Genomic DNA, 22,960 nt, shown 5'->3' with positions numbered 1-22,960 from the left:
GAAAATTTATACTTAACATTCAACAATATGCTCAAATAATTCTTTGCTATTTAAATTTGAATATTTTTATCACTAACTTTTAAATTTTTATTTTCAACTGTTCATTTGAGGCTACTTGTTTTCTATGCAAATGAAGTCAAAAATTATGAAATTTGGTTTCTAAATAATTCAATAGGCATAGATTATGTCTAATTAGAATCTGACTGCCGAATCAGATGTCTTATCATTCGAAAAAACTTACAGTTTTGCAAAGTCTCTCTCTTTATTATAAGAACCTTTTTAAAGCAGTTAAGCGTCGAACTCATATATCAGAATTGAGCTGCTTATACTTTTAAAACTATAAAGGCCATTGCGTTGGGCTGTATAGATTTCCGTATTTGATGAAGATTTATAAGCTTAGAGATACTAGTGGTCCTTTTAAATTAATGCCCAGGAGTTGTGATACAGTGCATACTGTTTAAGCAATAAATTGATTCAAAGAATAAATTTAACGGTGAAATAAAGCTTACAAATACTAAGTGTTTTAGTTGCTTTTAAAAATAGTGGAAGCTCTATCTCTTTATATAATATATATATAGTAGAGCAGAGAGATGAGAGGAGAGAGAGAGACGATGAGAGAGAGGAGTTAAACTAGAATACTCTTCAAAAGGCATGCAAAAGAGTGGTGCTTTGAGTTTTTAGCCTTTTTTTTTTGATCTAGATGGAAGATTGAAGGGTTTGAGATGATTCGGTGGTATGAACTGGTGGTATGGTGGAATAAGTGTTTGATTCAAAGGTTATCTCAGTAATCAGAAAAAATCTAAGAGCTAGAAATTAGAAGCCCAAAAGATTAGTGCTTCTAAAAGTATTCTACGCTCAACTCTCTCTCTTCTCTCTCTATATATATATATATATATATATTTCTTCAGAGGCAGTGTATCGATCCCAGATAAATTATTATACGAAGCACCGGTATCAACGCAAACTAATTTTTTTTGAAAGACTATTCTCTTGATTTTAAAATTAATTATGAGTTATTATATATTGCCTCGAAACAAAAGATTTATTTTAGTTTTTTCTATGCAACTATCTTAGGGCTCTTAAAATAATTATTATTAGCTTTTATTCAAACAAAAAAAAACATGATTTGGAAATCATTTATTTTATTTAAACTAATTTTTAATTATTTCTTATTACACAGACTTTTAAATATACTACAGTAAGTTGATACTTAATTTGCTTCTTTAGTGTTAAAAGGCGCCAAACTCTAAGCCCCTTATCTATAATTTAGGTTCTGTTTAGATGTTGAAATAAGTTATTTTAAATAATTTATTAGATATTTTTTTTTCTATTTAATTTTTATTTTTTAAAAATTTTATTATCTAAAATTTGGTAGTATAGTATATTTCGCTTATACACCTACAAAATGATTTACCTTGCTCCGAAAAATTAATGAAAATATGAAATATTGCTCATATTTTTCATCTATCATATATTATACCTTATTAAATAAATTAAAGTTATATTCTAGATATATTCAAATGGGGCCTTAGCAATATAAAAGAATTAGTCCGACGTTAGTACATCGTGGAAGACTTTTACAATACATGGCATAAAAAATCCAAACGCGGAAGTGCCGCGTCAAAATGGAGAGAACATTTAGTCCCACGTAATTAGAAATACAGTATAATTAAAAATATATAATTTTAAAAATATAGTAATTATAATTATATATATTTTATTTGATTGGATGCAATAAAAAGCGTTGTAAATATGAATTATTTATTTGATTATATATAGTTGAAAAGTATATTTAAAAAATATTACCACTTTATATTTGCGGTGATGAGATTATCTCTAATTTAGAAAAAATATTTTTTATTTAAAAAGAAACTAGGAATGTAGGTTTAACTTTGATTTAAAGTTACGCTCTTTCGCTGAACGTAATTTCAGCTACTACTGTTGGATCTTCTCATAAAATTTTAATTGTAGTAGTTAGATTCAAACATATCAAATTAAATGACAAATTTAGAATTGTATTGGTTACAGTTATATATAGTACAGTTATAATTATATGCAATCCAACTGTCTCAAGGTGCTCATCATCTCTGTTGTTGATTTGTTGTGGGAAAAATCAACCGTTGATCTCATCATCTCTACAATTATATTAATATATATGTTGACTAGCAATTGACTTGTGCATTACATCCAAATCCTTTAAAAATTTATTTAAACTACATTGGTCCCCTACTTATGAGCGGTCGATCTCCCTATTTCTCACGGTTCTTGCTCTTTCGTTTTTCCCATTTGTTCTTTTTTATCTTCTTTATCTTTTATTTAACTTTGCATCCATTTTTTTGGACTGCCCATATTATTATTATTATTATTTATTATTTTTTTTTAAATTATAGTATGCTATCTATTTTACTTAAAAGAATAAATGAGTTAGGCATCCGTCTTACGTTTTTGTAGCTGAATCTATTTTACTTAATGAATGAGGTGAATTGTTTGCGATCTATTTCTTAAAAAGAAAAAGACACAACCGTCCGCCCCCTAAAAAAATCCGTTAAGTAAGAAAGAGGTAAGGAAGGAAGATTTGGAAATGCATTGGCGCGGCATCTCTATGCTAAAAGAATGTCATTAATTTCTCTTGTTACTTTTATCACAAACAGCAAAATTGAAAGATATTAAAGCTGAGATGATGAATTCAGCCCATATGACATCTTTCCTATGAGTCAGTTAAGCACCGCATGCAAGCACTGTAGAACACTAATACAATTCTTTGGCTTCCTTCTAATATGCATAAAATTTTTACGCAGAGTATCTCAAGGCAATTGTTAGGATCATAGTGTCAATGTTGTAATGACAAAATACCAAAAAAGATTAAGAATACTAATTTGCAAGCTGTGCACACAATTTTAATGAGATCAAACCCAGAAATTGCATGAGCTAGATTTTCTACTATTTTATTGCTGCCATCGAGAATGCCAAGAACAAATTAATGTGCATTTGAATAGATGTCAGATGTCCTTGGCTGTTCCCTAGTTAGCTTCTTTTCTCCTTGTCACAGAGAACTCACAAGTATAAAAAGAACCACTCTTATTATTCTATATTGCTAATTTGCTATTAATAGAACCTCAATTTTAGTTCTTTTTTCATAAGTGCGTTAAATCACGTGAAACAATTGTAATTTTCTGAAAGTTTAAGCCGGCAGAAAATAATATTTTTATATTTTTATATTTAACATTCTCTCTCGTATTTGAGTTAAATATTTTTAATATGTTCATGACATAAATTTGAATTATAAAAAAAAAAATTCATTATGTTAGGAGCAGGCAGGCGTGATTCAGACTCAAAATTTTTTGTTCTAATACTATATTAAATATAGTATAAAACAATCATTTTTTTTTTTAATCTAAGCTGACAGAAAACTATATTTTTATATTTAATTCCCTATCGCTTGTAAATTACACTTATTATGTTCTCGGCTATCATACTTTTCCAAATACTTAGAAAATATTCAATTTATTATAAATGTTTAATTTATTAAATTAGAGCATCATTTATTGGCGGAATGCCCACGGATTTAGTAAATTATATTTTATTTATGTTAAATTACGTAATACGTCAAACAATGAAAGCATAAAAAAATTAAATATTTTAGAAAATTGAGGAGAATATAGTGTAAAATGCAATTATGCTACCAAAAACAAATATCTTATTTAACCTTTTAATTAAATTATATACGCCTAAGATTTGGATAAAATCGGGGAATTCGTATTCGCCTCCCGTATAATAAAAAGGTAAAAACATGAAAACGGATATTTGACTAGAGCACGCTATCCGTTCCGTATCCGATCCGGCCCATTTCCCTCCGCCCTAATCACAGCATAAGTTTCGGTTTCACACGGCGTCGGCGGCGGCGCAGGTTAGCCGCCGCTCCCTTCCGTTCGCCGCCGCGTCGGAGAGAGAGGCGATGAGCGATCCCAACCGGAGATATCCTCCTCCCCCGTCGGAGAGAGGTGAACTCTTCATCTCTATTCTCGTTCCCCCCTCCTTATTCTCGTTCCTCCTTCCTTATTCTCGTTCCCTACTTATTCCTCTGCTTATTCACCTCTTTATCCGCCCCTAAAGATCCCATTTTTTTTGTTCTGTGGAACGTTGGATGGACGGGTTTGTGAGCTTTGGTTGTATCAAAAAGGTTTTTTTTTTTTAAAAAAAAAATTATAATTTTTGTTGTTATTGTTATTATTTTTCCGAGTAATAGAGGCTGTTCCACTTAGGGCAGAGTCCAGGTTTGGTGGCGAGTTTTTTAATTTTTTTTAGGATGAAAATTTGAATTTCTTAAGAGACTTTGTGCTGATTGATGGATTTTTTTTAATTTTTTTTTAAAAAAATTTTGTGAGCATTCTCAATGTTTACTTTTGCTCTTGACAACCCGACAACCCAGAAGAGGGGCAATATCAAACTAAGTTTTTTTTTTTTTTTCCCTTTTTCTTTTGGTAAAAAGATCAAATTTTTAGATGAAGCTGCATATCTTATTACTCAGGATTAGCATGTTCTTTAATCAGGCATTTATTGTGTATTTTTTTAGCAATTAACTCTATTTACATGTCACACAGACCTTTCTGCTGTCTGTATAAGCTTAGTTTTTTGAAACCTGTTCATTTACATCGAACCGAATTATTTTTTCTAAATTTGTTGCTGGTTTTAATGGTTAACAGATCCATTCAGTGCTTTTACCGGCCATCTACCTTACGATGGCGCTTCCGCAGCATCCAATCATGCATGGCCGGGTGATCCCAGGGGACCGTCGGAATTTTTACGTAATGATGTATGATCTCCATTTTCTCCGAATGCAACTTTTCAGTGTATTCATTTACCTTCAGCGAAGTTTTATGGACACTTATCATAACTTGAGGCCTTTTGACAACATGTCTATGAACTTTGTTATTTGAATTTGAGCCTTCAGCTTACATGTTGTTTGATATTCGAAAACTCATTAAATTTAATGTTTTTTTGCAAGAAAAAATAATGATTAGCTTCTGACGGAAATTTTCAAAATGAAACAATGCTAATACTTGGGGGGTTCAAAATTCGAACCCAGAAAACTGAAGTTTAAACTTTAAAGATCATTTCCAAATGGCCTATTCCAGATGCCTGATAAACATCCGCGTATGCTTGGTCTCTTCAGATATTACCACTAGGATCAGGAAGCTATGGATTGGATGATCATAATGCGCGAGGCACTTATGCTACACCTGGGCTCCCTGGATTGGCTCCTGGAGCTAGCATGAGAGCATTTAGTCCTTTGGAGGATCCAACAGTAGCAAGAAGAGCTGAGGTAGAAAGAGCGACTTCCACAGTAAAATCGGATGGTCTAACGGGAGAAGAGTCCAACATTCTTTTTGTTGATGGCCTTCCTACTGATTGCACAAGACGAGAAGTATCTCGTATCCTTTTTTTTCTTTTTTTGTTTCTGTTTAAGTTGTTGCTTATGTTTTTCTCCCCCTTAGTTCTTGTGTGAGGGCCTTAAATTTTTTTTTTGGTCTAAGATATATTCCGGCCTTTTATTGGTTTCAAGGACATCAGAGTTGTGCACAAGGAACCTAGACGTGTATGTATATGCTATCATAAGTTTCTTCCATTATGGACAGTCAAAAATTAAAGTAATTACTAGTTTCTATTTATCTATTCAATATTGTTTCCTTTTTCTATTACCTGCTAAGGGTTTTGTGGGTTGTAAATATACTTGACATGTAATGTTGGTTTTAAGCATAGCCAAAGAGAGTAGGTTAACCGGCTCTCTAGAGATTCATGTTTTTCAATATGGAGTTTTCAATATACCTTTTATTCTCGCATGAATGTATTATATATGGTCATAGCCTGCTCTTTTGTGAGTAGGATTTGTTGTGAGATCTGTTTTGTGCAATATATGTAATTTTTAATGTATGTTTCTTTTATCAGTTTTGTTTCTTGTCTCTTAGATTATCATACTTGATGAATTTTCTCACCCCACTGAAATATATGTCAATGTCGGTGGAACTACTGAAGTTGTGTTATTGGGGCACAATTCAGGATTTAACAAACATTTATTGTCAACCTGAGGATACCTAGTCTTCAATTGTAAATTGATTACCTAAAAAAGATTTTTTTTTTCTTTTTCTATATGGAAAATTTACTTAAAAGTTGTCAAATTGTGACTTGCAGACTGGGGACAAAGCATACGTCCTGTGTTTCGTGGAGTTCAGCGATGCAAAATGCGCGTTGACTGCTATGGAAGCTCTTCAAGGTACATAAACGATAACATCACACACAAAAGTCTTCATCTCGTGATCTCATCCAAAACCTTCCAATATGTTTGCTTTAGTCCAAGTCTTAAGCATGCATTAGATGCGATTGCTTAAGTGGTATTATTATTAGCAATTGCCAGATGAAGTAGCACAGCTAAAACATTGGACACCGCCTGTGATCAAAAGTATAAATTCAGCTCTTTGGTTTTGTTCCTTTGCTTCGATTAATGAAAGATTGTGCATTATCTTATCTCTAAATATGCAAGATACTTGGAAAAACTAGAAAAATGATGCAAAGATACTTCTTTGTGTAGACAAACATGCTGTTCACTTTAGTCGTATGTCGCTTAATGAGTATTCTCTGAACTTAAAACACAGGATACAGGTTTGATGACAAGAAAACAGACGCACCGGTTTTGAGGATTCAATTTGCGAAATTCCCTTTTCGACCGTCGGCCGTTACTGATGACATGAGACAGGGTAGCGTTCGCTGATTTGTTCAATTTGTTGCCTGATTAACCGTTACCATGGAGTTTTGTCAATTTGTGGCCTGATTAACCGTTACCATGGAGTTTTGTCATCGATGAATATGCTGGACTGAGCTGTTATATTCTATTAAGGATAAAATTATTATTTTAGTGGATGGTTGTAGCGTGGTGGAATTAATTTATTCGCATGGAAAATGGGTTTGCTTTTCTTGTTTTCTCCCCCCCTTCTCTGTTGGATTTAATTTAGAGCAATCACTTTTTTTGTTGCATTATCATATCATGCGAAGCTAAGTATGAAGCGAGGAGCAATGAGTAGGTTGTGATGAGCTCTTTTCATTCACTATGCTGTTACGGTTATATATGCGTTGATGAACTCACCTTTATCTACCTTAGGGGCGTGTTTGGTTCGCTTCTTTTTCACCTGGAATTGGAATCGGAATTGATAAATCCGTTTGTGGGTGTTTGGTACACGGGAGTTCCATTCCGATTCCGATTCCTGAGTGGAATGGGAATCCCCCAATCACCTCTTTTTTCAATCCGACCTAAGAGGCCGGATTGAAAGTTGAATCCGGACGGAATGGATATTTATTCGGATTAAATTTATTTTTTAACTTTTTTAATTAAAATATGAGTTAAAATTTTAAAATTAAATATATAATTTTAAATTTTAATTTAAACTTAAATTAAAAATTAAAATTTAATCAAGTATTTCGAATCTAACTTATGAATTTGAATTTAAATTAAATTTTAATTTATATAANTAATATATATAATTAGAGAAAATATATATAATAATTATAATATATTAATAATATATATAATAAAAAATATATTAAATAGTTTTTTATCTACTTTTCTTTTCCTTTCAACCAAACAACTGTCATGAAAAACTATTTTTCTTTTCCTACAAACCAAACACAAACGACGTAAAACTTTTTTCCACCGAAAATTTTTTTTTCCACTGAAAATTTTTTTTCCACAGTTTTACGTGGAACCAAACACACCCTTAGGGTCAAATCTCCAGATTTGAATTAGATAAAATTATAGTTTTATTGTCTCTAGCCTCAGCCGCAAAGAGCGTTTCGGAAACTGCTTGAGAAACGAAACCATTTCGAAAAAAAAGCCATTTCATAAATCATGTGCAAGGCTTTCGAGAATGTGTTGTTTCCACTGCAGGAACTCACTATTTAATAGCGAGTATTTTACACGTATAAGATTCTAGTACCGAGATAGCGAATTGATCACATATGTCATATGTACAAAGTATCAAAATTTCTTCATTGCGAGAGAAATTACACATCCTGGAACTAACTACTTTTTCAAATCATCAGGACTTAACGGCAACGCAGCATTCCACCACAGCTTTTCAAAATCGGCCAAAAGTGATAGCATCAGGAAATCCAAGTTCCAACTAAGCTCCTGAACTGTTGCTGTTTGTTCTCCCACCGATAAATATGATTTGAAGACGGTTGTTTCGTAATCTTGTTTGGCTATAAAGAAGAACGCAGCTTCTCGACCTCAGCCAGAAGAGAAGAATTTCCTTCGCAAGCATCCTTCAGCACTTCAAACCTTTGATCTAATTCATTTCTGTACAGTGGCCCTTCTGATACGGTCAATTTATGTTGGACTAATTTCCGAAGCATACCCTGTTTACAGAAAAATCCATTAAAAACCAATTAATATTTGTCTAGCAGCATATTGGTTTGGGGAATTTTATGTATATGTCACTGCAAAATCACCTATTCACATATATACTCCTGAGTAATCTTAAGTACATAAAATACCCATCAAAGTGCAGTTTCTAACAAAACATATCCTAAAAGGATTTTCTAAAAGGGGATATTTTTGTGAGAACAATGTTATAGAGATAAGCAATTATGATTTAGTAGTGCATGTAACAAAATTCAGCATTTGCAGGGCGACGTGCATATGTAAACGGATAATTTTTTACGTGCTTATATGTAAATGTCCACTAAATAACTGCATAGAAATACTTGCCTCATATTGCAGCTTCTGTGAGTAGGTGCGGACAAGCGATTTTACGAGTTTATTTCGTAGAGGTAGCTTCTCAGAAGCATTGCAGTAGAATATGAAGCAAGAAAGGTGATGCAGAGCCAGAGAGAAAGCTACGGATTCTCGAGCAGCAGCCCTGTCAAGAATTCCAGAAGTCCATGATTTTGAATATGCCTCCAAAATTCCTTCATTGTCCTGTGAGACCATAAAAATTAGCAGTTAGTACAATCTTTTCACTTCCATTACTGCTTTAATACTTTTAACTGCTGAACTTCCAAGTGTATTACAATTTTGTCCCTGATCAGAAAAAAAAAAAATCTCAAGCATATTCATTTAAAATGACCATTTTATCGCTGCTGTCAAATGACTTCCTCATTTCAGTTGACTTGAACATTTAATATCAAACAATTGCATGTTTTTTAGTATTTTTAGCGGACAGTTGGAATTGCAATATATTAGAAAGTTCGGAACCAAAATTTAAGTAAAAAGTTCATGGAACAAGTTCACAGTGTAAGTCGCAAGCGCACTGATGTAAAAAGAAGAATAGAGGAAACTAAACATTCAGGTAGTACCTCAACAGGCTCCAGATAACCTTCAGGCTCACCAATACATTTCTCTAAAGGAGGCAAGATTTCAAGTACACGAGCATTAGACAGAGAATTCCACGCAGCGAGCCTTATTGCAGCTTCAACAGTTCGATGCAAATAAATCGCCACCTGCCGACCATATATAACATCACCATAGGATATCGCTGCAAATTGCTCGACGAGGTTCTCAACAAAAGTTGAGTAGCTTTCATGAATTGTTGTCTTGAAATTAAGAATTTCCACATTTCCTCTCCCACGTCGTAAATGGTCAACATGCTTCCCATATTGTTCTTGTAAAGTGTCAAAAACATTCTTACTTTTCTCTTCTTCGAGCACATCCATGTTAGCATGCAAAGCAGTTGAGAGAGAGTGTAATTTCCAAACCAAAGGAACACCCAAAATAGGAGAGTTTGGAAGATCCAAGCGTAAAAAGGACGCAATCGATTCCAATCCTAAAAGAAAAAAGAGCCCACTCCTAGCCACATCAAGAACTTCATTAAATGACCATTTGACGGTGCTTTTTGGGTCACCAATTATGCAGATTGCACTAAGAAACCAATGAACAGGAAGTGGTAATCTCTGATGTGCCCACTCTACAAGCAAAGAACTGCAAGATGCATTGGCTTGTTCTGGAACACTTTCTTCCTCGTGGATGGTTTCTAAAGCTTCACCCCTTTTTGACATGCCAAGGACATCACCATTTCTATCTTCTTTACTTGAAGACTTCCTCTTGATACCCAACCATTTTGTAGTAAAATGAGATTTTAATACGCCACTGAAATATGTATAATCCTCTTCACTAATTTTCCAGTCAAATGATCTCAGGCCCTCAGTATGGTGAACAAAATAATGAATGCAAAAGTCCAGATTCTTCAAAACTGGAGCTTGGAAAAGAATATCAAGTGCTTTAGCTAAAGTATCTCTATCTCGAGGTCCAGCGATCAAACAAACCTCAAGGACAGAGCTAATTCTCCTAAGAGCTGCAGCATCAGGTTTTGTTGCATTTTCGGGGAAAATTGGGAATATCTTAATTAAGTCCAAAATCAGTTGAGCATCCCACTGCGCGAGCATGCATTTTAAAGACCAAACTCCTCCACCAGAGGAACCCCACCCAAACCCTATTCCAGGAGCAGGCCCTCCTCGGCCAAACATCTCTATAGACTGCAATTTAGGCCATTCTGAGGAAGCCATGTTCATTAGCACAGATAACACTTCTTTCAACCCACTGCAAGCCCACTTAGTAATACCTTCTTCTAAAATCTTGTCAGCTGTCACCGTTCTATTTCCATCAATGGGCTCGGGGTGATTTGCAGGTCTCGCCCTCTGGACAACTCTGTCAACTGAAACAGCAACATGGACTAATCCTTCCAGGCAACTTATAGAAGATAATGACACATCAATACTGTTTTGGTCTCTCAAATAACAGAGGCTCTTTGCTAGAGATCCACCATTGGACGGAAATTCTTGAAATGTTATATTGCTATCGCAAGAGAAGTCAAAAAATCCATGCTTAACAATCTTGAGGCCAAGTTTAGGAACAAATTCAGGTAGCCATGGCAAATTAGTGTAAGTTTTATTCTCATCATCAATGTCCGCTGGCACTATCCTGCTCAACATACAATGAAGCATGTGCAAGATTGCTGAAATTACCCAGAGCAGTGATCTCAAAGGTGTACCAACCATATGGCTCATATTACCCTTACTATGACTATCAATTAGTAAAGAAACATAGGGAATACTTCTCAGTTCCAACCAATTTGTAGCAAAGTCCACAACTGGAACTACATAACTCCAAGACCATGCTTCTACATAGTCATTAGAAAGGTTTATGGCATCTTTATTAAGCTGCTCTATAGAGTGAAGAAGTGGCAACCTTTGAGCCAAAGCCCCGAGGACAAGATAAACTTCTCTAGTAACAGACATGAACTCACTAAGAACATCATTTCCAATAAGCTTCTCAAATTTAGGAGGACTAAGCCATAAGCACATGACAGGGAAGTAGTCTGCAAAATGTGGTATGCAAAAGCCGTAAAGGATGCAAACTTTCCATAGGCGCAACTGTTCCACCATCAAAGAAGAAGTAAATTTACATTGTTCTTTTCCTGATTTTATCCATTGCTCTAGGGTGAATGGGCTTTTGTACCAATGCCACATTGCCTGTTGAAAAACTCCGCGCTTTACAAAATCTAAGCAAGTTTGCTTGTTGTATTTGCATAAGACCTGTTTAATTAGATAAAAAAGGAAGCAATTAAGTAAAAAAGATGAACAAATAAGATGAGTCCTCCAGCTTGTTTAGAATATGGCCTCAGAATGAGATTTTGTTTGGATTAAGTCCAGATTAGCATAATATAGTAACCTTGCCACAGATCATTGTTGTTATAAAAAAAAACATACAACCAAAAGTTAGCACATAAAACAACCTTGAGAAGAGCTGTTGCTTTTATCTGTGATGGCTGAATTTCTGCAGAGCCTTGTTTGGTGAACATCTTCATAACAGTTGGAATAAGCCTTGGACATCTCAAAATGGCATCTGCAGATTGTGGAGAGTGTCGGGCCAACGCAATGAGTATTGAAACAAGGTAATCTTCCAAAGTCTGAAGAGGGTCCATCTGAACCAAAAGAGAATATATTAATTATGACGGAGCATTAACATAGCCGGTGACCACAAAAGTTAACTGCTTGTCAGAAACACATAAAACTCAAAAAGTTTGGGCAAAATACACATATTTTATTCATCCCTGGCTGTTTAAAAACCTGACAACGTGCGACTTTTTCCTATGAAATAACCCTTTTAACCCTGCTCCAAGAACCGAAACAAAGATGCTATCTTACAGTACAGAAAATTGGTCATTTAAAAGGAAAAAAAATATAGATTTTCTATGGCCAGAAATGGACTTGAATTATATAAGTATCAGGTACTGAAGCGTTCAATTAATGGGCTTCAGCTGTTTAAGTTACAAGATCACACACTAAATTGCAATATTGGATTGCACAAAGACTATCCATATATTCTACCTAAGAGTTTATCACAATCAAACAATTTATTCATTTCTTTTTTTTTTTGAGAAAAACAGTTTATTCATTTTCAAGCATCTTGATACATGAGGTTATATGTAAATTGAAATGTGGAAACTGCTAATAAACAATTAACAAGAAATGTCAGAGAAATAATAAAAATTATTAAGAGTATTACTTCTAAAAGATAGCAAATTCTAGGAAGTATTCCCATCCTAATCAGACCAGCAGCAACATCTTGCCCAGCCACAGTAACATCATCTTGTATTGTGCCTTCACTCTCATCATTTTCAGTCTCACCACTGCAAGGGATTATATTTGAAGGTTTTGTATTGTACTTCCAAAAGCCACCATGTAGGAAACCGCCATCAAGCTCGGGTCTGGCCCGAAATACAGGGGCTGTGCAAATATCTTTCTCACAGGCACCTGATTTCTGGAAAGGAAAAAATGAATTGATACAAAATGTCTTGTTGCAAAACTGTAGAAATTTTTTTAGAAACAAGGGTGAATTGCCAGTGTAGTCTCTGAAGTTTGACTCCATTTTCATATTCTCCCCCATAATTTCAATTGTAACAATTTAGTCCATGAAGTCCATTCTACACAACAATTAAATGCTCTTATTATGATACCTGAAGAAGGTGCTACATAAGCACTATAGTTAGACTTGGTATTAAACTTCGCATTGTTAAAATTGAAACTATGAGGACAAAATGGAAAGGGGAGTGAAAATTCCACGGACTAAATTGTTACAATTGAAACTCTAAGGATCAAATTGAAATCCAGGTCAAACTTCACAAACAAAACTTGTAATAACCCAAGTAACAATATACTACCTCTGAAATATCGAAGAAGTTCTCATTCATGTCACAGCTCAATATCAACTGGATCACCTTAGCACATGCTAGAACTACAGAATCATGGTTATCATCCAATGCAATCCTGTATTAGCAACATATAACCTATAAATCTCAAAGATATTTGCAAAGTATGGAAGGCAAAAGCCTGATTACTGTTGATTGGCTGATTTAAAACAACAAATAGAGAAGTAGTCGCAAAAATAGAGAAATTAGAAATATGGAATGCTAACTGTGTTACCTTAATGATAAAACAGTTTGCGGTTCAGGGCCTAGGGCAAATGCCCAAACAGCTTGCCAGTCAACAAACTTCTCACTAGAACTTATTTCTCCCACATTTTGACCAATATCCATCTTCTGCAAATTCTGTAAAGCCTTATTGAGAATAGAAGCAAGCAGCTGCAATGCAAGCGCCCTTTGTCCGGGTACCTAAAATTCAAAACCAGAAGTTCACTAGGACACTTTTTTGCGGGGGAAAAATCTAAAATGGCTTGAAAGATAGAAGGAGAATTTCATCTATAGATAATATATACATTCAACAATACAGTGGCCTTGTGTCTCATGCATGCTATCCCCAAAATAGGAAGCATAACTTAAATATGATGAAGATCCTTCTAATACAAATTATCAGGCAGTTATATTTACCTGTTAGAACTTGCTGTTTTTTATGTGTTTTTTTTTTTTCCAAAATATAGTGAGCTCTTCCAAAAGTGTAAAAGTAATGGTGTACACACTATCCGACAACTGAATGGATGTTATTGCATGGTGTAAGTTCCCAAACTAATTACATTTTAAAGTCCTAACATGGTTTATTGCATCAACGGCTAATTTTCTTCATCTTCTATTAGAAGGAAGACAGTAATCAGCTTCGGAATTGACACTACGATAGCCTAATCAGCCTACTCTAAGTTAATGCGACAAATTAAAATAGCCCATTCTTATCATGTAAGGAATTTTTTTTATATAAATCAATTAAAGAAAGTTTCCAGCAATGAATGGAATGCCATCCTCTCCTGCTAGAGATCAACAAAAACACATCAAAAAATTTAATTTAAATTTTTTTCCCTAATTTTATACTTGAACTTAGAGACACATTAGTTGCTTAATCAGTGCCAAACTTACCATGCTTCGAATGAGTGCCACTGCCTCATTAATAGTGTATCCAACAGCGGCAGGATCGCCCTCAGTTCTTAGGAAGTCACGCTCAGCTACATTAGTAGCATTGTATTGACTGTAATTAGCATTCTTACCTACAGATGAGAAGGAAGCAACCACAATCACATGGAAGAATAAACATATCTAGGAAAGAGAAGATAAAGAGCCTGTGGTGTCAGATGGAAACAATAAGAGATCTAGAACGTTATCATGATTACGAGCAGCAACTGCCATCTTCTAATGTATAAACAAAACAGCCCTCTTTCTTACATATCTAATTCTATACACCAATATGCACACAACACTGCATAAAAAGAAAATTCGTAAAAAGGGAGACTTGACTGATTATTTTGATAGTTAGATAGAATACCATCACATGGCTGTGGAGAAGATTCGATTTCTAGGAGATTCCCATCCAAGGAAAACCTGAATAACCTAACCCTCTCAACTCTCTCGCTCCAAACCTTCCATGAATGGCTACTCTCTACACCATAAGGAATCCAATCCCCAGCTTTAGACCTCGATGTTTTGCCATTTCCAGCAGGCTGCGTGCTTTCTAACTTTTCCTCTTCCTTCTTCCTCTCCGGCTTGGCAACTTGCTTTTTCTCTAACTTCTGTCGCCCACGCTTCTTTAGCATTTCTATTAATGATGGATTCATCTTCTCCATTATCTCCGCCCGTGCCTCAGAAATCTCATCTGTCGACATGTCTGCCAACCGAGCAACATTCTCTGCATGAATGTCCCCCATGAGAGAGGTTGCTCCCCCATCATCAATTTCAGACACTTTGAGCTCAGGTTCGCCCATAATGGGCTTATGCCTATTCTTAGGAATAGGTGTATCACATTCCATGCTATCTACAACAGGTTTTTGCTCAGCCTCGGTCGTGATCCGAGTTTCATAGCTATCACGCATCGAAACATCCTGTGCCGCCTCATCCTGAGGTTGATTTAAAGCTAAATTTGCTTCCTTTCCTTGTTTTTTAGCCGATTTCGTTGCTACTCTTTGATTTCCGACAGCAGTTCTCGCTTCCAAAGAATCCTCATTGGAAACGAATTCTTTCCACTTGCTAAAATCCAACCCTTTCTTCCCCTTCCTCTCAATCGGATTAGCAAGCAACGCTACCGGATCATAATCCATCTCATCCTTGTCCTCCTCCATATCGTCCTCGCCGGAATTTTCCACCGCAATTGCTGGACCCCAATGCTATAAAGTAAAAACAAAAGAAGAACAATATCAGTGTTTACTACTCCAAAATCTCTTGAGAAGAAGAGAAAGCCACTACTGCGGCGCGAGTACCGGGCCATGGGAGCGGTGGCGAGCGACGGGGAAGGGGAGAACGGTGGGCTGGGGTAGAGAAGCTGGGGACGGCTTCTGAGGAAGCGCTTCGGAGAAGCCCTTCTCCACGACGCTTCCGACGAGGCCCGGCGCGTGGGGAAGCTCCGCAACCTTCTTCTGCTGCGGAGAGAAGCCCATGGTCTTCGACTTCGCGGAGAAGCGCGGCCTCTTGCTACCACCGCTCTTCGCCTCCATCGTCGTCTTCGATCTCGGGAGCTAGGGTTCTCGGAAGCGCTTCGCGGGATCGCCGGGGAGCAAGCGCCGCTTATGCTCCAGGTCTGTTAAAAAAAAAAGCTCGGACCGTGCAGATGGAGGAGTGTGTCGGAAATTGGAGTTGGTCTTTTAATGGGCCGGGTGAGATTTTCGCCCGGCCCAAATTCTAAACTGGCCCAAATGGACATAAAAGGCTATAGCTCTAGTCATCATATAATAAGAATTGAGCTCGAGCCCAATACATTTGGTCTCAATCAATGTTATCCGTTGTTAATGTAAACTTACATAGTTGTTTGAAAGTTTTCTATTTATCAGCTTACTTAAATAAGAAATCTGGCACTCACTTACACCGTTACACGTGTGTTGTTAGAAGAAGCAAGAATCGAACTCGAGGCTCATAGCGCATTAGTTCCGACAAAAAGGTAACTAATCAGATTATCGCTTCGTGGTAACTAAATTTTTATTATTATGGTCATTATGACGTGAAATTATTGCATTAACTAACATATATGAAGTACCAATCACCAACAACAAAACAAATCATCATTTAACGTGTAATAATAATAAGGGAAAACTTCAAAAACTCCCCCTGTGGTTTCATGCATTCTCACTTTGCTACCCTGTGGTTTAAAACGTATCAATTTACCCCTCTGTGGTTTTATTTTTATCTTTTCGGAAGCTTTTTCGTTAATATTTCATTAAATTATATACAAAAAACTTCAGATAACCATCTATATTTATCGAATAGTCACTTTAGTATTCTTTAATTTTAACTTTGTCACTGATTTTAAAAAATAATAATAATAAAATTGATAACAAAAAGATAAAAACGAAACCACGGGGGGGCAAAATGATACGTTTTAAACCATAGGGTAGCAAAATGAGAATGCACGAAATCACAGGGGGGTTTTTGAAGTTTTCCCTAATAATAATGACTAATTCTGAAAAAACATCTTTTACAAATGGTTGTCCCGCTCCCTGGTGAGAACGGGATTTCTACAGCGTCCGTTTTTCGTGGCCAGAGTTGGCGTCTCTGGAACTCCGCCCGCCAATGACTTTTCATCGCTCGGTCGCGCACTATCCCACACAAATATTAAGTAGTCCTTATACTAACCTTATATTACAATTTGGTTCCTACATTTTCTTTTTTAATAAATGAACTTTAGTAAGAAATATATAATCATTTCAAATTTAAAATATTGGATATAAACTCTTAAATTCTTTAACATTTGTCCGTGGGATAGAGTTGGTGATATTTATGTTTTAATCTTCAAACCTTTTTTTTAGCATACTTTGTTTTCAAATTTTAATTTTTTGTTACAGATTGATTATTATTTTTGTCCCCTGTATGATAATGAGTCGTTTATTTGAAATTTTCATCTTAATTGCTTCGAGCATTTGAAATAAAAATTGAAAATATCATATTATACTGTAGCTCATTTTTTTTAAAAAATAAAGATAATATTATAATAGTTGAAAAAAAATTACTAATTAAAATTTTTAAGTAAAAGAGCTATACAATGTAAATCCGTTAATTTTTTTTATTTATCATATACGTGTTTTTTGGTAATTTATATGTGGAGCCTACGAAGTAAAGTGAATTGGTAATATATTAAATTTAAAATATTTTTAGTAAATTTACAAGAATTGAATTGCAATAGTGAGATCGTGCAGGGACTGCCGATAAATTTTACCCCTCCGAAAAGTTCCCCTTTTGGGTCTTTCTCTCTCCCGTCCACATCTCACTTCTCCGACCTCTACCCCACCACAGCAACAACAGAATAATTTCGCAACCCTCCCTTTCGATCCCCTCTCCACCGTCTTTCTCCGAGCTCTCCCTTTTCTCGTCTCCTCCCCCTTTTCGATCAAAACCCTCGCCCCCAGAAGCTCGATCAGTTGTAGTTAGGAGGTAGAAGAAGAGTGGAGGAGGAGGAGGAGGAGGAGGAGGAGGAGAAGAGGAGGTCGCCATGAGACCCAAGCTCCTGATCTCTCCCCCAGCCCACGAGGACGCCATTGGGAAATTCCTGTAATCGATCCTGTGACCTACACCTCTCTCTTCATTTTCACGACTTTTTTGGGGTTTTTTTTTTTTTTGCTTATCTTTTGGTAATTTATGGGGCGAAGGACGCAGAGTGGTACGTTTAAGCATGGGGATTTGCTCGTGAACAAGGATGGGCTTCGGATCGTCTCCCACAGCGAAGAAGGGGAGGTAAAGTTCCGATCTTTCCCGCTTTACTTTATATCTTTGTATCCGTTTTTTACTTCTTAGTGCGTCTTAGGCTCTTCGTTGATTTGGTAAGAGTTAATACAAGAGAGCGTTTACCGGTTACTGCATCACTCTAATTTTGGAAATTAGCTTTTTAAGGGCTACTTTGCTATATCTTCGATGAGTGTATTAGGGTTTCCTCTAGTCCCTTCTTAGATGCTTCCACGACATTGTTTTGCTCCTCTTGAGTAGGATCACTCTTAAAATAGCAAGAAGGTGCTTTTGAGTTTGTTCTGTTTTGGCACTGCAGGGTAAAAGAGCTGCTGTTGAAATTTAGACATAAATGTATAATAATGTTACGAAGAATCAGCTGCTAGTTTAGAATAGTGATATCGAGAGAAAACACTCTACTCCGCATATATCTTCCTTGTAAACATGTGTTTTTTTTTTTTGAGGGGTGGGATGGCAGGGTATGGTCAATGGAACGGTAGCATGTCTGCGCACCATTCTGTTTTCGAAGATTAGTAAGTTCATGTATCTCAACCAGCATGCGAACACTCAGGCAGATGATCGCATGTATCTTTTGTGAATAGTCATTTTTATTTAAACTTCTTGCTGTCCTTAAAGGTTATTGATATGTGTCATCAGTCAACATGGTGATTTAAATGGTATGCGTCATCAGTCAATGTGGTGATTTAAATGTGACGCATCATATTTCAGTTTCTAACATTCGAACATTCGCCACTCAGAAAACAACTGTTTAGAACGATTTGAGACACTACAGTATATGTGGTACTTTTGATCGTTGCCCACCAGTTTGACACAATAGTGGCTGATACAGTGCATTATAGCCCTGTATGCCAATCCTTACCGTGCTATCGATCATCTATTAGCAAGAGCGGTGTTGTCAAGTGAAGTGACGGGACATGTTTTTCACACGAAATCACTACTTTTCAATGACACAAGTCATTAAGAATTGAAGAATGATGGTTGATCCCTTTACCTTTTATTACCTTTTGTGCTTTTGGCACTCAATGTTGCTTGTGCATTTGGACAATATTGTCCTTGTGCATATCTCCCTATTTAATTTTTTACTTGCCATCCATGGGAAAACACTGCATGTTAATTCCTTTATCATCAAACTTTTATTGAACTTTCCTCATCTTGCCATAATCATCTGACCTTTTATTTTACACCCTTGTGTTCTTTTTTCTAGTCTTTTCTCATGGTTAAATTGTTCGCAGCCACCACTTATAAAGCCATCGGACAATCAGTTGAGTTTAGCTGATCTAGATGCTGTTAAGGTGATTGGAAAGGGTAGTGAAGGAATAGTGCAACTGGTTCGCCACAAATGGACTGGCCAATTTTTTGCTCTTAAGGTATTGCATCATGCCACTTTTAAATGTCTTGCTTCTTCCTTTTAATGGATAACTCTGAGATTTGTTGGCCTTTCTCCTTGATGTTTTGGTTATCTATGGGTGTAAAAGGTACTAATCCATCTCTCAACCAAGGAATTTCACTATATGCATTAAAGTGACATTCATGCACTTCACCAAGCTGCATTAGTTTTAAGACTGTGTGAGAATAACAGCAGCTACATTTATTTTTTACTACATACATTTCTAGGCAGTTCATCAGGATTTTTTTTTTTTTTTTCTGTTGGTAGGTAGAAATGAAATGCAAAATTCTTTTCTTGCGTGTTACATATCATTGATCGTGCAGGTTATACAGTTGAATATTCAGGAGAGTGTACGTAAACAGATTGCTCAGGAACTGAAGATAAGCCTATCAACTCAATGCCCTTATGTTGTTGTATGTTACCAGTCTTATTACGACAACGGTGTTATATCTATAGTCTTGGAGTACATGGATGGTGGATCTCTTGCTGATTTCCTTAAGAAAGTCAAAACCATTCCAGAGCCATATCTTGCTGCTATTTGTAAGCAGGCGAGTGCTGTACCGCAGAAGGTCTAATTCATCTAAATCACTTACAATCATTGATTTATAGAAGAATTCCAATTGCAACTGCAGGTGCTAAAGGGTTTGATGTATTTGCATCACGAAAAACGCATCATACATCGGGACTTGAAGCCTTCGAACATACTAATCAACCATCGAGGGGAAGTTAAGATATCTGATTTTGGTGTGAGTGCTATAATAGCAAGTTCTTCTGGCCAGAGAGATACTTTTATTGGAACCTACAATTATATGTCGGTGAGTATGTGTTCTGGAGCTTCTGCTAGTGAGTGCCTGTTCGGACCTGCTGGAACTTAGAGAAGTTTCAATAGAGCTTTCCAAAGAAGCACTAACAGCTTTTTCCATAAAATATTCTCTTCAACTTCTCCATAAGATTCCCATTTGGACCTTCTGGTTGTGGACACAAAATCTTCTCTTTATTCCTGCAACAACAAAAGCTCCAAATTTATTCCTCAGCAAAATATCTGGTTTTTATAAGCCTTTTTTTTTTTTAATAGAGAAATTGTTCCATAAGCTACGTCAAACAAGCATTTAGTTTTTAATGAAAAACTTTCCTTTTTAAAATAGGTAGTTTTGCATGTTGCGGTTGTGCAAAATTGTACAAATACCCCAGTAAACTGTGTTTGCATGCCTGCCACTGCGAAACAGTGCTTATTTGCAATCACTCCCTGCTAGGGATATATATGTAAAAACTGTTTTTGCATAGATCTCTGCCCGGAACATGCGCACAAAAAAGCACGTTGTCATGGGCATGTGCACAAATAAGCAACGTTCTATGCATGCAAAACTGATTTCGCATTGTGTATTTGCGCAATTTCACATGTATGCAGGGGTAAATATTTAAGATGCACTTGTGTAATTTTCCTTACATTTGAAGCAAAAGTGTAGTCATGTTAGAATGTTTAACCTTGATAGCCAGAAAGGATCAGTGGACAAAAACATGGGTACATAAGTGACATTTGGAGCCTGGGTTTAGTTATGCTGGAGTGCGCCACAGGTCAATTTCCATATCCTCCTCGTGAGAGCTTCTATGAGCTGTTGGAAGCTGTCGTTGATCAGCCTCCGCCTTTTGCACCCCCCGATCAATTCTCCGAGCAGTTCTGTTCATTCATTTCGGACTGGTAAATTATTGATTTACATTCCCCTTTCAAATTGACTAGGGATGATGTTGGAAAAGAATCTATTTTTATCTGCAAATACTACTTGAATTACTGTACATGATTGTTTAAGTTATTATCTTATAAAACTCAAAACTACATTCGGCATTATGAGCTTCATAGGTCTATCTTTTGCCATATGAGCATATATACTGCCTTAACTTCTTGCAGATTTTTATTTTTTCTTTTGATCTTATAATCTGATATCATCCCCTTGCCTCATCTTTGTTCCTCCATTCAAGTTTTTACAGTCAAGCTTGTTATGTAAACCAAATTTTCTCTTTTTGTTCCTCTTAGTGTTTCTTTCTGTTGCCGAATATTTTTCTGTTCCTCCAATTATAGAATGTCTTCACCTTAAAATAACTGATTTACTTTTGTTCTCATCAGTGTTCAGAAAAATGCGACAGACAGAAAATCCGCACAGGTCCTTTTGGTAAGATTTAACTTGGCCTTGGTGTTTACCTTACTTCAATGCTTTTCCTTTCCTAAAGCTCAAAGCTTCCAAGTTTCATTATACTTTGATTTGTAATGCAGGCGCATCCGTTCCTAAGCATGTATGATGACATAAATGTTGATCTTGCATCTTATTTCACCACTGCGGGATCTCCACTGGCTACATTTTGAACATCCATGGTTTGGGCTTGTCTTTTGGGTAAGTTTGGTTCTTTCCCTTCATGGTTTGGTACAATGTTTTGTTGTTATTTTAGGTTATTTACATGAGGCGTCTAGTCGGTAACATAGTTTGTCCAGCCGAGTTAGTTATCCTAGGATAACTCAGGAATACCTATTTGAACCAACCACTGTCACTTTTATCCCTAGTTATCACTATAATTGTCGAAATTATTGGAATAATTGCATCTACTTCTATAATCTAGAACAAAATCAGCTTTCTTCTTGGTTACCCTGAAATGGTGAGTTAACCTACGTAAAAGTAAATTTATTCCCACAGATTTTATCCCTATGCAAAGTAATATTGATACTTCCGCGATACAAACCCACAGTAACAGTATACAAGTATTTGTATAAATTTTATTTTCACTTACACTTCACAGGCAAATTAGATGCTTCCTACTTTAAACAGACAACACGGGCGCAAGAAAAATGATCGATAGCATCTCTTTTCACACCCGAACGGCAGATTGAGGCTGCCGATGCTGTGCAGTAAATGCGGAAGTTGGACAATACTATTAGTTTTATTTTTGTGGCTTCTTCAACGGCTTGCTATTTGAAAACATTTCTCATGTTTGTCTAATTTTCTGACTGCAAAATTGGCATGATGTTGGACGATGTTTGCAAGTTTTTGTTTATATATGGCACGAGACGAACTCTTAAAGTTTAAGAGACATTGATGTTCTCTCCAAATTTGCTGTTGTATTGTGTGTATTGTAATCTTGTTCAAACAAACAAAAGGCTCGTAGGATCTGGTTCTCTAGTTTCATAGTTTTGTTGATCATATTCGTTGTACTGTAACTCTTTTATTAAACTGACAATGTTTGTAGACACTTTATCCTATACAATTAAAAGTTTGCCATGATCTCACCGTCAATGGCCATTTTAATGAGAAATCGGTTGGAGGAGGAGGAGGAGAATAAGACCAACATAGAAAAAGAGGNAAAGGAACTCAGGCTTCTTGTCTTGCAACATTGTATAAGAGCAATTTAGGAATATCTTGTAGAGATAAAAAAG

The 22,960-nt window shown here is 36.0% G+C and overlaps 3 protein-coding genes across 4 annotated transcripts; 2 read left to right on the top strand and 1 right to left on the bottom strand.

The window, feature by feature from the left end:
• On the top strand, positions 3,805–6,976 carry LOC109709808 (RNA-binding protein 1-like). Its single transcript, XM_020232139.1, has 6 exons — positions 3,805–4,001; positions 4,704–4,813; positions 5,174–5,432; positions 5,535–5,596; positions 6,190–6,271; positions 6,651–6,976. The coding sequence occupies exons 1-6, from the start codon at positions 3,956–3,958 to the stop codon at positions 6,764–6,766; spliced, it is 675 nt and encodes a 224-aa protein (XP_020087728.1). The 5' UTR covers positions 3,805–3,955; the 3' UTR covers positions 6,767–6,976.
• LOC109710173 (transcriptional elongation regulator MINIYO) lies at positions 7,870–16,018 on the bottom strand. Its single transcript, XM_020232642.1, has 10 exons — positions 15,683–16,018; positions 14,755–15,589; positions 14,352–14,479; positions 13,471–13,658; positions 13,209–13,314; positions 12,554–12,808; positions 11,781–11,969; positions 9,346–11,580; positions 8,759–8,968; positions 7,870–8,406 (listed from the first exon to the last, which is right to left on the bottom strand). The coding sequence occupies exons 1-10, from the start codon at positions 15,914–15,916 to the stop codon at positions 8,251–8,253; spliced, it is 4,536 nt and encodes a 1,511-aa protein (XP_020088231.1). The 5' UTR covers positions 15,917–16,018; the 3' UTR covers positions 7,870–8,250.
• LOC109710556 (mitogen-activated protein kinase kinase 2-like) lies at positions 17,705–22,727 on the top strand. 2 transcript variants are annotated; one of them, XM_020233234.1, is made up of 9 exons: positions 17,705–17,960; positions 18,059–18,143; positions 19,385–19,519; positions 19,863–20,087; positions 20,172–20,354; positions 21,033–21,238; positions 21,662–21,707; positions 21,809–21,926; positions 22,356–22,727. In XM_020233234.1, exons 1-8 carry the CDS (start codon positions 17,902–17,904, stop codon positions 21,896–21,898), a joined length of 1,029 nt encoding a protein of 342 aa, XP_020088823.1. In that variant the 5' UTR covers positions 17,705–17,901; the 3' UTR covers positions 21,899–21,926; positions 22,356–22,727. The 2 variants fall into 2 exon arrangements, with proteins under 2 accessions (XP_020088823.1, XP_020088822.1); XM_020233233.1 differs by having other exon boundaries at positions 22,327–22,727.

Source organism: Ananas comosus, linkage group 5 (assembly GCF_001540865.1).
Source record: "Ananas comosus cultivar F153 linkage group 5, ASM154086v1, whole genome shotgun sequence".
NCBI classification, from domain to species: domain Eukaryota; kingdom Viridiplantae; phylum Streptophyta; class Magnoliopsida; order Poales; family Bromeliaceae; genus Ananas; species Ananas comosus.
The sequence above is the reverse complement of the archived record's forward strand: the minus strand, read 5'-3'. Positions and strand labels throughout refer to the sequence as shown.

Excerpts from the sequence above, each read along its gene's own strand:
- LOC109709808 (XM_020232139.1), top strand. The coding sequence starts at position 3,956 with ATGAGCGATCCCAACCGGAGATATCCTCCTCCCCCGTCGGAGAGAG. Across the intron at positions 5,597-6,189 it reads TGCACAAGGAACCTAGACGT|ACTGGGGACAAAGCATACGT; the intron begins GTATGTATATGC and ends TGTGACTTGCAG. Across the intron at positions 6,272-6,650 it reads TGCTATGGAAGCTCTTCAAG|GATACAGGTTTGATGACAAG; the intron begins GTACATAAACGA and ends CTTAAAACACAG.
- LOC109710173 (XM_020232642.1), bottom strand. The coding sequence starts at position 15,916 with ATGGAGGCGAAGAGCGGTGGTAGCAAGAGGCCGCGCTTCTCCGCGAAG. Across the intron at positions 15,590-15,682 it reads GCCACCGCTCCCATGGCCCG|CATTGGGGTCCAGCAATTGC; the intron begins GTACTCGCGCCG and ends TTTACTTTATAG. Across the intron at positions 8,407-8,758 it reads CACAGAAGCTGCAATATGAG|GGTATGCTTCGGAAATTAGT; the intron begins GCAAGTATTTCT and ends TTCTGTAAACAG.
- LOC109710556 (XM_020233234.1), top strand. The coding sequence starts at position 17,902 with ATGAGACCCAAGCTCCTGATCTCTCCCCCAGCCCACGAGGACGCCATT. Across the intron at positions 20,088-20,171 it reads TTGCTGCTATTTGTAAGCAG|GTGCTAAAGGGTTTGATGTA; the intron begins GCGAGTGCTGTA and ends TTGCAACTGCAG. Across the intron at positions 21,239-21,661 it reads TGTTCATTCATTTCGGACTG|TGTTCAGAAAAATGCGACAG; the intron begins GTAAATTATTGA and ends TGTTCTCATCAG.